At 38.8% G+C, this 14,761-nt stretch overlaps 1 protein-coding gene across 1 annotated transcript; it reads right to left on the bottom strand.

Annotated features, from left to right (window-relative positions):
- Window positions 1-531: 531 nt before the first annotated feature.
- On the bottom strand, window positions 532-2,184 carry LOC127136720 (uncharacterized). Its single transcript, XM_051063246.1, has one exon. The coding sequence runs from the start codon at window positions 2,182-2,184 to the stop codon at window positions 532-534; it is 1,653 nt and encodes a 550-aa protein (XP_050919203.1).
- Window positions 2,185-14,761: the final 12,577 nt, after the last annotated feature.

Raw genomic sequence — 14,761 nt, 5'->3', positions numbered from 1 at the left:
GGTTCTAATCCTGGTGCTGTTTGGGCGCCCTTTCTTCCTCCTTCTCATAGAGTCGTCGTGGCAAAAAGTAAATCCTTCATATTATGGCCAATTCTCCTCATGGGGAAATCCTAGGAAACTCTCCTTATAGACCTTGAACACGTTAAGAATTTTGAAGACATCTGGAATGTGAACGGAGTAGTCCTGGCGTATGCTCGAACATGTTGTAATTACATGGGAGCAAGGTAAGTGAAATGCCTGAAATTTCCCACAATCACAGTGTCGTTTCCTCAGATCAACGCTGAATGTTCCGGTTGGTCGACTGTCGTTATGATTAATCTTCTCTTGGACCATGAAATAAAATGTCTCGCGATTGAACTGCATGACGTTATGCGTGTTAGCTTTGATGACTTCCTCAGCCATCCCCTTGTTGCAGTTATCAATGAAAACCTCCCCAGAGGCTAACATTTTTGTCCATTGATGGCCTCTTCTACCAAATAGTGATCCTAATCGATAGTACGTAGATTTGACCAATGCAGTGATTGGAAGGTTTCAGGTTTCTTTTAGCACCGAGTTCATTGCTTCTACTAGGTTAGTTGTCATGTGACCCCAGCGTTGCCCTCTGTCAAATGCCCTTGCCCACTTCTCCCGAGGGATGTTGTCTATCCATGATAAAGCGTCGTTGTTTGTTCTTCGGATTTCCCCCCGGTAGTAGTTAAATTTCGCCTCTGTTAACGCGTAACCCATGTTAACAACTAGTTTGCGCAGATCCTTGTCTTTAATCTCGCGCATGAAGTTTTGCGCGATGTGTCTAATGCAATAGACGTGTGATGATGGAGGATACTTCCACCCATTTTCCAGATTGTTATATGCATTCTTTATCAATTCATGCCTGTCTAATATTAGACACAGATTTGCTTGGGGAGTAACGTGTATTCTTAAATTCTTAAGAAAGAAACTCCAAGCTTCCTTTGTCTCACTTTCAACCAATGCGAACGCTATCGGAAATATATTCCCGTTCCCATCCTGTGCCACAGCCATCAACAGAGTCCCTCGGTACTTGCCATACAACCATGTTCCATCAACCTGCACAATAGGTTTACAATACGCGAAACCACGTATACATGGTCGAAACGCCCAAAATAGACGATGAAATATCCTTTGGTCACCCAAGTGTGAACCATCATTTGAAATCACAGGTAAGGATTGCAATTCTATAATGGTACCGGGTAGATATGTTTTCATTACCAGTATCCACTGCGGAAGATCATTGTAAGATGTCTCACAATTTCCATACAGCGACTCAATTGCCTTACACTTTGCAATCCATGCCTTTTTGTAGGATATGATATACTTGTATTTCTCAACAACATGAGCGATGATAACCTTCACCTTAATGGAAGCGTCCCGATTTACAAGCTCCATTATGCTCTTACTAATCATTTCTAAACTGAGTTTTGTATGGTCTTGTGACATGGAAGTGGTTGTACATGTATGATGCCCACCAGACTTACCAACTCTCCACCTTGAGTTGCCCTTACGCAAAGAGACCCCGCATTTGAAATTGCATGTTGAATTTCTACATTTGATGATAAAACGTACATTGTCAGATTTAACCACAGAAAAATCTAGACTACGTTTTATATGCCATTGTTGCAACGCCAGAACACACTTTTCCTTATTTTCATACTCGATGCCCTCCTCTATTTCGTCGGCATTGCGAGTTGGTATGAAACTTTCGAAAATGGAGATTGGTTCAGCATCATCCAAACTTATGTTTTGCATGTGCACAGGTGGGTTGTACAAACTAATTGGTTGCGCTCTTAGTGCAACGGTCGGTGTGTCGAAGATGTCTTCATTGCCATCGTCATCGCTAACACCAAATAGATCTTCAAATCGAACCTCCTCAAGATCATCCTCACTATTCTCGCCTACCTCTTCATTTGGTATGAAAGTTTCATTATTTTGAGTCGGTTCTTCGTCAATGGCTTGACTCATTCTGTACTCGTGTGATTGTACAGATTGCGTTGGATAACAGAGATTTTCATTGTGAGTCGGTTGTTCTTCAAGATTTTCATTGTGACTCGGTTGTTCTTCAAGATTTTCGACTAGACGAACATATATCTCAATGGTGGGTAATTGAGATAATGTTATATGACATTGAAACATCGACTTGACATCTTCGTCAGTCTCAATGGGTGTCATTATGTAAAAGACAGTATTATCATCTCCATTAATTAATGGATGGCGATAAATGATGTCTTCAACATAACTTTGTAACTTTTTTTCAATACGGTCTTTTAAATGATGGAAGTCGGAGTTGATGTGGATTTTGAACATATGCAAATTCGTATTGCAAAATGAGAATCCCTCATTTGCATCTATGAAAAGAGACCCTTCGGAATGGATAGACACAATTAAATTTCTTTGAGCCATGAATGTGGAATATTTGATTTGATTAAGGAGATATGATTGTAGAATATTTGATTTGATGAAAATAAGTAAAGATATAAATGTAATAGATTTGGTTTGATGAGAATGAATGAAGATATGAATAATATTTGGTTAGATGAAGGAGATATGAATGTAGAATATTTGGTTTGATGAAAATAAGTAAAGATATAAGTGTAGTAGATTTGGTTTGATGAGAATGAATGAGGATATTAATGCAATTTATAGTCAACAAAACATAATCCTAGTAAACCAAACCTTGAAGAAATATTACATGCAGCTCGTCCTTCAATTGGAAGAGAGAGAAAACGTGAAAACCCTAGATGAATAAGCTCACCCATTCATTGGACGAGTCATAACCCTAGAAGAACAAGCTCGCCCATTCATTGGACGAGGCAACACGTCACATGGCTAAGCTCGTCATTCCATTGGACGAGGCAACATAATACAAGGGTTAACTCGGCCATCAAAGGGACGAGTCTGCACGCATGCATTTTTGCAGTGTAATTTCCAATTAGCATGGGAACCGTTGTTGCAGGGATTCCTTGCAAAAAAAAATTGCATGCATTCCCTTACTAGTCCAATCAACCTGTACAATTCTAACCTATATATTTAATATTTTTTACCATTATAAATAAACCTTTACTCTACAATTCTTTCTCATCATCTTCCTTCAATTTATATTTCACAAATACTTACTCTCTTCAAATATTTACTCTCTACAAATATTCATTATCTTCTATTCCAAAATGTCTTTGTTGTTGATGGGCGAATCACACCGTGGGACGGCGGCAAACAATGCCGAATACGTAAGTCTCTTTCAAATCTATTTCACAAATTCAATATGTAAATATCACATCAAATACTTATTACCATTTTTATTTGAATTTCAGGAAGACGATAGGTTCCGGGTCCATTCGCATACATACATTCAACCAAGTGCGGTTATAATATCGTATTTGGAACTAGCCAGTTTTGCAAATGTGGCCAAGATTGCAAGTCTAAAAGTAGATTCTAAATTACTTGTTGCATTGTTAGAGAGATGGAGACCCGAGACACATCCCTTTCATTTACCAACGGGTGAATGTACTATCACACTAGAGGATGTGAGTATGTTACTCGGTCTCCGAATCAATGGTAAAGCTGTTAATGGCCCAACAAACGTAACCAATGATGTTTACATGGAGAATTTGGGCATCGAACCAACAACTTCAGATAAAAATGGGGCTTCTGTCAAAATTGTTTGGTTAGAAGCCGTATTAACACAACTGAAAAATAACCCTAACCCGATCGAGGCAGAAAATATTCTTCATTCAAAAATTTATATTTTACTTTTAATTGCTACTTTTTTAATCTCAAATAAGAGTCACAATTTATTGCATTCTTCTTGGTTACCTTTAGTAGGAGACCTAGAAAAATGCAACACATACAGTTGGGGTTCTGCTTGTCTGGCGACACTATATAGACATATGTGCAAGGCAACCCATAAAGGAGCCAAGAGCATAGGAGGTTGTGTTGTATTACTAACTGTATGGGCATTCACACGCATACCCTTGTTAGCCCCGGTTAGTAAGGAGGTTCCATCACATCCTTATGCATTAAGGTAACGATTTTCATTTAAATGCAATTTATATTTCTCAAAATCATTTCTACGTCGCTTTAAGGTATTTTTTTTAATATGCAAGATGGTGCAAACGAGGTATGAATTACGGAAATAATCCTCGTCATCATATACGAGGGTACCGTGTTGCAATAGAACACATGGAAGAAAACGATGTAAGAATGATTAATTACAATATTCAACTTATTTAAATTTATTTTATACATTCTAATAGTTATATTTCTTTTAACAATTTATTTGGAGGCCGTACATACAATATCCAGTGCCTGATTATAGTGACAGCCGAGTTTGGAGTGCAACAACATAAATGGTATGTTTCTTTACCGTTGAGATGCATCAGATAGATCAAGTCAAACTCCAATTTGTATTTGAACAACAAATACTGTCTCAGCCAAGATGTCTAAGTCAACACCATAACATGACTATGGTCCAAGCTTGGGACACACATTGGCAAGATTTAAACAAAGAAGAGCTAAAAGAATGGAAAAGAAGAACGCATTTGGTGTTACAAGGAAACTCGGTAATTGGTGAGTCTAAGCCGGGTAGAGAATACATGAATTGGTTTTTATCAATTCCTTTTATGCACGTTGCTCCAACACAATTTTTGAATGATCCCCGTCAACGTGTAGCTTCTTCAACCTAACAAACAACATCACCCCCACATCAAGACATTCCCCCCACGTACACATCCACATTTGGGGCCCAACCATCATCCTCAGCTCAACAAACTTACCAACACACCCAGACCACACAACAACACACAATATTCCACCTCAACCCAACACCATAGTCCCCACACTCCATTCCCTTAAACAAACTACTATTACAACCAACAATATCAACAAGAAACCAACCTACGCCCACCCATACAATACACTTCAATTCCTCAACCCAACTTTGAATACTCAAACCCTCATTCTCAACCCCAAACATCTAACACCATATTCGCACAACCCACTCCTACATACAACCCTTATGATGTCTACTATGCTCCTATCCAACACACCCAACCCAACACCTACACACAACTCCCACATTTAATACCCAACTTTGACCTCACTGATGACCATCTAATGAATATCCCTTCTTTTCGCATTTAAGATCTCGACAGTATGGATATGCCTCCAAACACATCACAACAACATCAAAGTCAACAACAACATCAACAACAAGACGCCCATGATGAATTGTCTTCCGACTCATCTCCGTCTCCCGCAAGACAAAGACAAGAAGACTTGGGCAAGGGAAAACGCAAAAAAGTTGGCACAAGATGTGGAACAGGCGGTCACTATAAATAAAATGTATTTCTTCCATTATATCAATAAAATAATTATTAATCATTATAATTCATTATATGCCTCATTATAATATTTATAGTTGTATAATAAGTATTTAAAAAAATAAATCATTTCTATTATTAATATTTAAAAAAATAATCATTTTATTATTAAAAACAATATTAGAAAACTATTATTATTATAAAAAACTATTATTATTAACATTTTATTATTAATATTTTATAAAAATATTATTATTATTTTTAAAAAAATCAATTTTATTATTTAAATATAGAATTAATTAGAAAACTATTTAATAATAATTCTAATAAAGTTATTTAATTATATAATAGTTTTTAAAATTAAAAAAATATAAAAATATATCCTTCACTAGCTCGGCCAACCAATGGCCGAGCCTAGTCAGCATTTTAAACGCTTCATCTTCTCGTCCAATGAATGGGCGAGACCCAAAAGAAAAGTGGGGCATTTTGGGATTTTTTTTCCTGAATGGGGCATTGTGGGAATAAATTTTCAAGAAAGGGGCACTATGGGCAAATACTCATTTAGCAATCATGTCATCGACATAAACTTCAATCTCTTTATGCATCATATCATGAAAAAGAGTAGTCATTGCTCTCTGGTAAGTTGCACCAGCATTCTTTAAACCGAAAGGAATCACTCTATAGCAGAATGTTCCCCAAGGTGTAATGAATGTGGTCTTCTCCATATCTTCGGGTGCCATCTTGATCTGATTATATCCGGAAAATCCATCCATAAACGAAAAGACTTTGAATTTAGCAGTATTGTCTATCAACATATCAATGTGTGGCAGAGGGAAATCATCTTTCGGACTGACTTTATTCAAATCTCTATAGTCAACACACATGCAGACTTTTCCATCTTTCTTCGACACTGGCACAATATTGGCCACCAATTGCGGATACTTAGCGGTTACAAGGAAACTGGCATCAATCTGCTTCTGCACTTCCTCTTTTATCTTCACAGCCATATCAGGATGCGTTCTTCTCAACTTCTGCTTGACTGACGGGCAATTTGGCTTCAACGACAATCTATGCTCCACAATCTCAGAATCCAAATCAGGCATGTCTTGATAGGATCAAACAAACACATCTGAATACTCTCGAAGAAGATCAATCAACCCCGTCTTGACATCTGGACACATTCGAGACCCAATCTTGACTTCCTTCACATCATCCTCGGAACCCAAATTGACTAACTCGACTTGCTCTTCGAACGGCTGAATGGTCTTTTCATCTTGCTTAAGAAGACGAGATAATTCATCACTCACTTCCACATCACTTTCCTCCTTGGCCTCAAACACAGGGAATTCAAAATTTGGAGAAGGAGAAAGATCATTGTATTCAATGGGGTTAGGAACCAACCTGCATAATGATTTGATATTTTGATTTTAGAGAAGTGAATTTATGACCAAATATTATGCAGATGGACAATTATATTGTTTATTTATGTTTTTTGGGATTACCATTTTCAGAATAAAGCAAAAAGTAAAAACAAACATCATAGATGTGGATGAATAGAATTAATTTTATTAATGATCAATTTGAAAATGCCCAAACAATGCTCACTTCTCCCTTAGGGATAGGAGAAGGATTTTAAAAACATATAAAAGCAATTACTTAGATCGATGCAAAATAACAGGAATATCAACAGCAGTCCAATTGTTGCGAGCCTTTCCATGCGTCACAAAATTGGTGCAATCTTCCTCTTCGTCATCCTCTAGCACAACAACTAAGTATTGTTCATTGCCATGAATGAACCCTCCGCTACGGAAGCTAAGTTGCATATCTTTAGACCTTGCAATTGATGAACCTTTCTGGAACCCCAAACTGGTTCTGCCTTTCTTGTCGGAGACCTCTACCATGCGCCCACTGATCGACATTGCCTTCTTCCACAATCTTTTGAGCATCTTTCAATAAGGACATAGGTGCCCCAACTCTCTTCTCAGCAGCAATAAATAAGGCTTGGAACGGAGTTCCAACCTCGTCCTCAGCTTCCACATAAGAGAAAGATGACAAATGGCTAACCAAAAGTGCTTTCTCTCCACCAACAATCACTAGCTTTCCATTCTTCACAAATTTGAGTTTCTGGTGCAATGTGGAGGTAACAGCTCCTGCCTCATGGATCCATGGCCTTCCCAACAAGCAATTGTAGGCCGGGTGGATATCTATTACTTGAAAAGTAATTTGAAAATCACTCGGACCTATTTTGATTGGAAGGTCCACATCACCAATAACCGTTTTGCGCGAACCATTAAAAGCTTTGACAATTACACCGCTATACCTCATGGGCGCTCCTTGGTAAGATAGTTTTGACAAAGTTGACTTCTGAAGCATATTTAGTGACGAACCGGTGTCAACAAGCACATTTGACAAAGCATCCTCTTTGCAATTCATAGAAATGTGCAAAGCCAAATTATGATTCCTGCCCTCCTCAGGGAGTTCTTCATCACAGAAGCTGAGATTATTGCAAGAAGTGATGTTAGCCACAATATAATCAAATTGATCCACTGTAACATTATGCTCTACAAAAGCTTGCTCTAGAACTCTTTGCAGTGCCTCTCTGTGAGCTTCAAAATTCATGAGCAGAGACAACACTGAGATCTTTAAGGGGGTTTGGAGCAGCTACTCTACCACATTAAACTCACTTATTTTAATCAACCGAAGTACCTTATCATCATCATTGGGTTTCAAATTGCTGGATTCACCAGACTTACCTTTTGAACAGCCAATTGGGTCTACACTAGGCACTTCCACTTTCTTACTCACAACCACTTCTTCTTTATCCTTTGGGAACACCGGCCCAAACACTCGACCATTGCGGGTCACCTTAGTAACATCAGCAATGCTCACCACTGAAATAGTCGTAGGTAACGGGACCTCCTGACCATCCTTCATCATTGTAGCATTATACTGATACGTCGCAGCTTTATCATATGAATATGGGACTGAGCCCGCTAACCGTATTACCAATGGCGATACTGATCTTTGACTGTTGTTGTTACTGGAGTCATATTGAATCACCAACTTCTCAGGCTGCTTGAAAACAAGCACTATGACATTAACATCGTTATCTACATGACGGGATTGAATAATTTGGATCATGCCTTCATCCATCAGATGTTGGATGTCCCTTTTCACAACTTCGCAACCCCTCGGGTTAACACTACAAACATCACAACCATCATGGTCGTGCTCACATTCACTTACCAACCAAACATCCTTATACATCTGCACTAAGGACCTCTTGATAAAATGCACATCAAAAACTTTGAATTCTCCAAGACAACCATCCACCATATTCACAGAAGAGTTCCCATGAGCGGGACCCGGGTTTGCTTTCATATTCGGCGCACGGTCCTCAAAGGACACCATACCACTCTTCATCAATTTCTGAACCTCATACTTAAGCGGATAACAATTTTCAATATCATGTCCGGATGCTCCTTGATGAAAAGCACAACGGAGCTCAGGTTTGTACCACCAAGGAAGTGGTTCTGGAATCTGTGGCAGGTTTCTTGGTTGGATCGGGTTCTTGAGAACCAAGGATGGATAAAGCTCTGCGTAAGACATAGGAATCAGGTCAAAAGAGACCTTCTTCCTTTCAAAAGTTTGTTGCTGATGGTTGTTGTTGGTATTGTTGTTGTTGTAGGTGTTCGTCCGTTGTTGCGATTGTTGTTGTTGATGTTGGTGTTGTTGAACTGGTGTTGCTTGTTGATTAGAAAATACTGGGATAATGGAAGATACTTGATGATGATGATGTTGATGGGATGGTGGATTCCTTTTGATCTGAGACCTCCTCTGCCTCCCACTGCTTATTTCATTCATCTCACTGTCCTTCTTCTTACCAAAATTGCTATAATCCCTCTTGCTTGTTATTGCCTCATCTCTTGACAAACGTCCCTTTAGGACTCCTTCCTCAAGCCTCATCCCTATGTTTACCATTTTGGTAAAGTCACTAGGGACACTAGCAATCATTCGTTCATGATAAAATGAACTCAGAGTTTTCAGAAAGATCTTTGTCATTTCTTTTTCCTCCAAAGGAGGAGTGATCTGGGCAGGCAACTCCCTCCATCGCTGCGCATACTCTTTGAATGTCTCTTTGTCCTTCTGAGACATTGACCTCAGCTGGTCTCTATCTGGCGCCATGTCCACATTATACTTATACTTATTGACAAAAGCCTCCCCAAGTCACTGAAAGTGCGAATGCTGGCACTGTCTAATCCCATGTACCAACGAAGCGCAACACCGGTCAGACTATCTTGGAAGTAGTGAATAAGAAATTGATCATTGTCGGTCTAAGTAGACATCTTGCGAGCATACATCACGAGATGACTGAGCAGACAAGAGATCCCCTTATACTTTTCAAAGTCAGGCACTTTGAACTTCACCGGGATCTTGACGTTGGGCACCAAACACAACTCGGTAGCACTCTTCCCAAACAAATCCTTACCTCTCAGCGTCTTTAATTCCTTGCGCAACTTAAGAAACTGATCCTTCATTTCATCCATTTTCTCATAGACATCCGGACCCTCAGACAACTCGGAGTGATAAATGGTGTCCTCTACGCGAGGCAAGGTGTGCACAACGGGAGGTGGCACGGACATGACCGGGCTAGATGTCGGCATGGAAGCAAAGGTAGGCGCAAAGCCTTTAGGCACAAAGTTGGACGACATTCCCCACAGGAATGCGGCTGGCATGGTTGGCGCGAAATGGGCGGCAGCAGCAGGCACGATAGAGGTAACCACCTCTGAAATAACAGTCCTCAGGGGAGGAGTTGCAGGCGTTAGAGACGATTGACTCTGAGCGGCAAGAACTGACTCCATCATGGCAGTCAGGCGGGCGATCTCGTCCTTCAGCTCTTTGTTCTCTTGCTCTAGGTGCTCCATGATTCTCAGATGATTGGCTCGGGTATTGTACAGGTAAGTCAGCTTGGTTAAAGCACAGAAGAAACACCAATCAGACATTTGACGAAAACCTGCTTATGAAAATGATGCATGAGATGCAATGCTTGATTGTTTTTTATTTTCAAGGAACTTACTATATCATTTGTAAATATATATATTTAAATAGCAATTGCAACAATTTGATATGACCGAAAATCTCTTTTTATTTATATAAATTGGAAGGATTACACTGAGTACAATTTAAGAAATCAAATGAAAAATACAAGAGAAAAGGAGACTAGTCATCCTAAGGATCCCTAACAACAATGTCAGAAGATCTGTCTGTAGGTGTGTACTTCCTTCGAATGTGACGAATCTCGGTCTCAAAAGAAGCCTTCATCTGAGTCTTCTCAAGGACAAGCTGGTCAACAATCTTCTTCCAAGCAACAGAAGGTTGAGGCATGCTAGAAGATGAAACCTCTGGATCTCTCTGTCTCTTCGTCACTTGGTCTTCAAGTAACTCAATAAGTGCATCTTTGTCCTTAGACTCCAACTGTAACTCTTCATGCTTCTTGCTCAAAGTATGGAAACGCTCTTCCCACATGTCCTTCTCTTGCTTCATCTTGACGAGCGCGTCTTCCAACTCCTTTACATCTTGGTTAGGGAGAGTTAATGGCTCAACCACAACCATACACATAGGTCTTTCACAAGGATAAGGCATCTTCAACTCCAAAGCTCTCTTCTTAACCCAAAGAGTGTAAGCTTCCAAAGCTACACAATTGCGCAGACCAAGCTCGGATCTTCCTTTCCTATGCACATTATGCCAAGCATGCACAATCTTCTACTTCAAATGTTGGGGATCTTTACCCTCTTGATAGAAAAGACCTTCTAACAAAGTGTTATTAGGCTTGTCTCTTAAGGGGAACCCAAGTTGATGATGAGTCAAAGCAGGGTTGTAGTTAATTCCTCCTTGTATACCAATGAGAGGCACATTAGAGAATTCACCACAACTATCAATAATCTCCAAACTTCTTAAAGATGGGTCATACCAAACTATATCATCATTAGTGAGAGACATAAGTCTCTGAGACCACCTTAGACATTGTTTGTTCTCCACAAAAGCAGGTGTCTGAGGCAAGTGCGAAATAAACCACTTGTATAGAAGAGGAATGAAACAGACAATAGTTCCACCACCCTTAGAATTCCTTAGATGAAAATAGAAATACATATCACCCAACAAAGTAGGCATAGGATTCCCAATCAAGAAAAGTCTAATGGCATTAACATCAACAAAATCGTCAATGTTAGGGAACAAAGCTAATCCATAGATGAGCAACACAAAGATAGCTTCAAAAGCATCCACACTACCGGCTTGAGCAAAAGCAGTAGCTTCCTTGATGAGGAAATCAGATGACAACCCAAATAACCCTCCTTTCTTCACCCAATGAGGCTCTATCTCAGACTTCTTCAAGTGAAGAGCTTCAGCAATAATACTAGATCGGGGAATCTCCTCCAATCCACTAAAAGACACTCTACTATAAAAAGGTATCCCCAAAAGATGAGAATACTCCTCCAAGGTAGGCACAAGCTGAAAATCTGGGAAAGTGAAACAACGGTAGAGAGGATCATAATACTGCACTAGCACACTCATAATTCCTTCAACCACATCAGCACACAAGACAGACAAAAGCTTCCCATGACGTTGTTTGAGGTCCAAGGGATCTAATACAAAAGATGCTAGCTTCCTTAACTCTTTCAAGTTGGGACATATGAAACTGTACTTCTTAGTGTTCCTTCGTCCATAATCCATGGTCTGAAAGTATTTGCAAATGATACCTTAGTTCCTTGAAATTTTTGTGTGATGAATATTATGATACGCATGAATGCATGAATGCAACAATCACAAATAAGGGATCACACACAAGGCAAACAAAGGTCAAGGGATGAATCAAGTCATTGTCAAGATCAATCATCCATTTTGGTGGATTATGGTTTACACCTTATAAACACCCAAGTTCCATTGATATTTGTAACATCTCAAAATTTGCCCTTCTCTTCTTGGGACTAGTTTTGAATTTTCCATTCTTAGGACATTAGGCATTGCATCTTTGCATATCATGTGAAAATAAACAAGTCATCCTCCTAAGTCTTGCTCAGAAGATAAAGAGGTTGAGAGATTCAAGCCTGAGGGTCTCATGAATTGATGATCAATCATCTGAGGGTTGCTTTTCAATTAGGGTTTTATTGGTTCCTCAAAGAGGTTGAGTATTATCTTGTTGAAAAAGGATATATCACCATCATCATGGTCTTATCATCCTCAAGGGGTTCACTGTGCCTGATCATGTTCTTTGGGATTAGGGTTTTGACCTCTGGTCAACCCTAATCAATGGCATTCTCCCAACCAGGGATTCTCAAGGAGATGAGGTCTTTATTGAGATGGAGATCATCATATGATTTTATTGAGCTTGTATAAGCTAGGGTTTCATTTTGGAGTTATTTCATCAAGTGGTTGAGGCCCAAAATCATCTGTGCATGTTCAAGTCATCTGTCAACCATAAAAGTCAACAGAAAGTCAACTGAGGGCTAGGAGGTGGAGAAATGAGTTTCAACATCTCATTCATGTCCAAAAGAGGCTTATTTGTCATTACAAATGCATATCTTGAAGAATTTGAGGTCATGGCAAAAGTTGCCAAAAATGGAAAGTGACCCATAATTGAAAGTTTCCAAAAATGGAAAGGTCTTGGTTCAAATTCAACTTGATCTTACATCATCAAGAAAGCTTCAAATGAATTTTTGTCCAACATGAAAGTTTAAGATCTCTCTCTCCCATTTCCAAAAAGTCCAAGATCGTGAATTTATGATGTGTGGTTGAGGAGATACGATCCAATCATTGCCAAGTGTGCATGGGATTTCAAAAGGCCATATCTTTTGATTCATAACTCCAAATTGAGTGGCTCTTCTTGCATTTTTCTTCTCATGACATGAACTTTCCAAAACATTCATCACATTGCATGAATTTCCATCATATGATCATTTGCTATTTCAAGTCAATTTTGGAGGGAAAATGGCCAATTCAAAAATGGTGCACCATGAGGACTTTCTACCATTGCCAATATGTTTAAAAGATGATTTTGAGTGACTTTGATCAAGAAAATGTTACTGTTCAAGTCCATTTGCTTCATGCACCATGCAAAATGTCATTTTTGGTCATAACACCTTATTTTGATTAATCACAACTAAACCATGCCTAATTTTAATTAGTATGTGATTAGTGAAGCATATAAATAGAAAAACCTAACAGAATTTCAGTTTAGCTTCATAAATTCTAGATCTAGATCTCAAAATTCTTTTTCCCTCCATTTTTTCTCCAAATCAAAACTTCAATTTCTTCCACATAGTGCATTGATTTTCTTCCATATTCTTGTTCACTGACCTTCATTTAGCATAAATCAAGCATTGGTTTGGAAGATTCGAGCAAGAATTGAGCACTTGAAGATCAAGAACATGATGATGGAGATTCAAATCTAAGCTAGATCCAAGCCATTCCAAGCTTCATTTTCAACTTCAGAGGTGTTAACAAGGTTGATAGAAGGGATTTGGATGCTTTTGGACACTTGAATCTACCACTGCCATTGTTGGAGCTTCAAGAGGTCACATTTTCGAACCTCCTAATTCATGATTTTATGTGCATAGAATTGTAGAGTTTTTCATGGTGAGAATGCTGATATAAATTTCGTGTGATTTGGTGCAATATTCATGAAGTTATGTGGAATTGAAAGTTTGTAGATCTAGAAAGTTTTCCTTCGATTCTTGAAATTCATGATGAATTAGTGTGAATTGTTTATGGATTCGTGTTCCTCGTTGCATAGGCTTCATTTTGATATAAAATTTGTGAAATTCTGGGCACTTTGAAAAATTCTGGAAAAAACGCATGAACATTCATGCTGTTCTTCATCATCTTCATGAAGAAGATGAAGATCTTCGTGTTACGTCGGTTTTGCGTCCTTTGCGTCGGTTTGAACCATCGCTAGCGTAGAACTAGGGCTCGCTGCCAAAACGACAACATTTCATGGCCAGGCGCTCATTTCAAATTGCTACCAGGTTCGATTCCTGGTAGCAGCGTTTTTCAAATTATTTCACAATTATGCTTTTCCCTCCCTAATTTCATGTATGTGCCATTTTCATTTCATTTTTTTTCCTCCAACTTCCAAAATTCATAACTAATTGAAAAATGGCTCAATTAATTCCAAATTTTTTGTAGCATGATCCTATGTTTGTCTAGAATGTTTTGGTGGTAATTTCATGATTTTACACTTTCTGGATTTTGAATTGTGGTTGAGTATGTGAACATGTGTACATTTGTGACCTTGCTCCCTTCATCTTATCATAAAATGCTCAAAAATAATCCAAATGCCATGAAATTTTGCATGATTGTTCCTAACATGTTAATGGATGTTTTAGGCTTGGTTTGGTATTTTTCTCATTTACCATTTCTGTTTTATGCATGTG

Source organism: Lathyrus oleraceus, chromosome 4 (assembly GCF_024323335.1).
Source record: "Lathyrus oleraceus cultivar Zhongwan6 chromosome 4, CAAS_Psat_ZW6_1.0, whole genome shotgun sequence".
Lineage (NCBI taxonomy): Eukaryota > Viridiplantae > Streptophyta > Magnoliopsida > Fabales > Fabaceae > Lathyrus > Lathyrus oleraceus.
Note: the sequence above shows the minus strand (reverse complement) of the source record. Positions and strands in the feature narration are given on the sequence as shown.

What these genes read in the sequence shown, in the direction of transcription:
- LOC127136720 (XM_051063246.1), bottom strand. Translation starts at nt 2,184, where the DNA reads ATGACACCCATTGAGACTGACGAAGATGTCAAGTCGATGTTTCAATGT.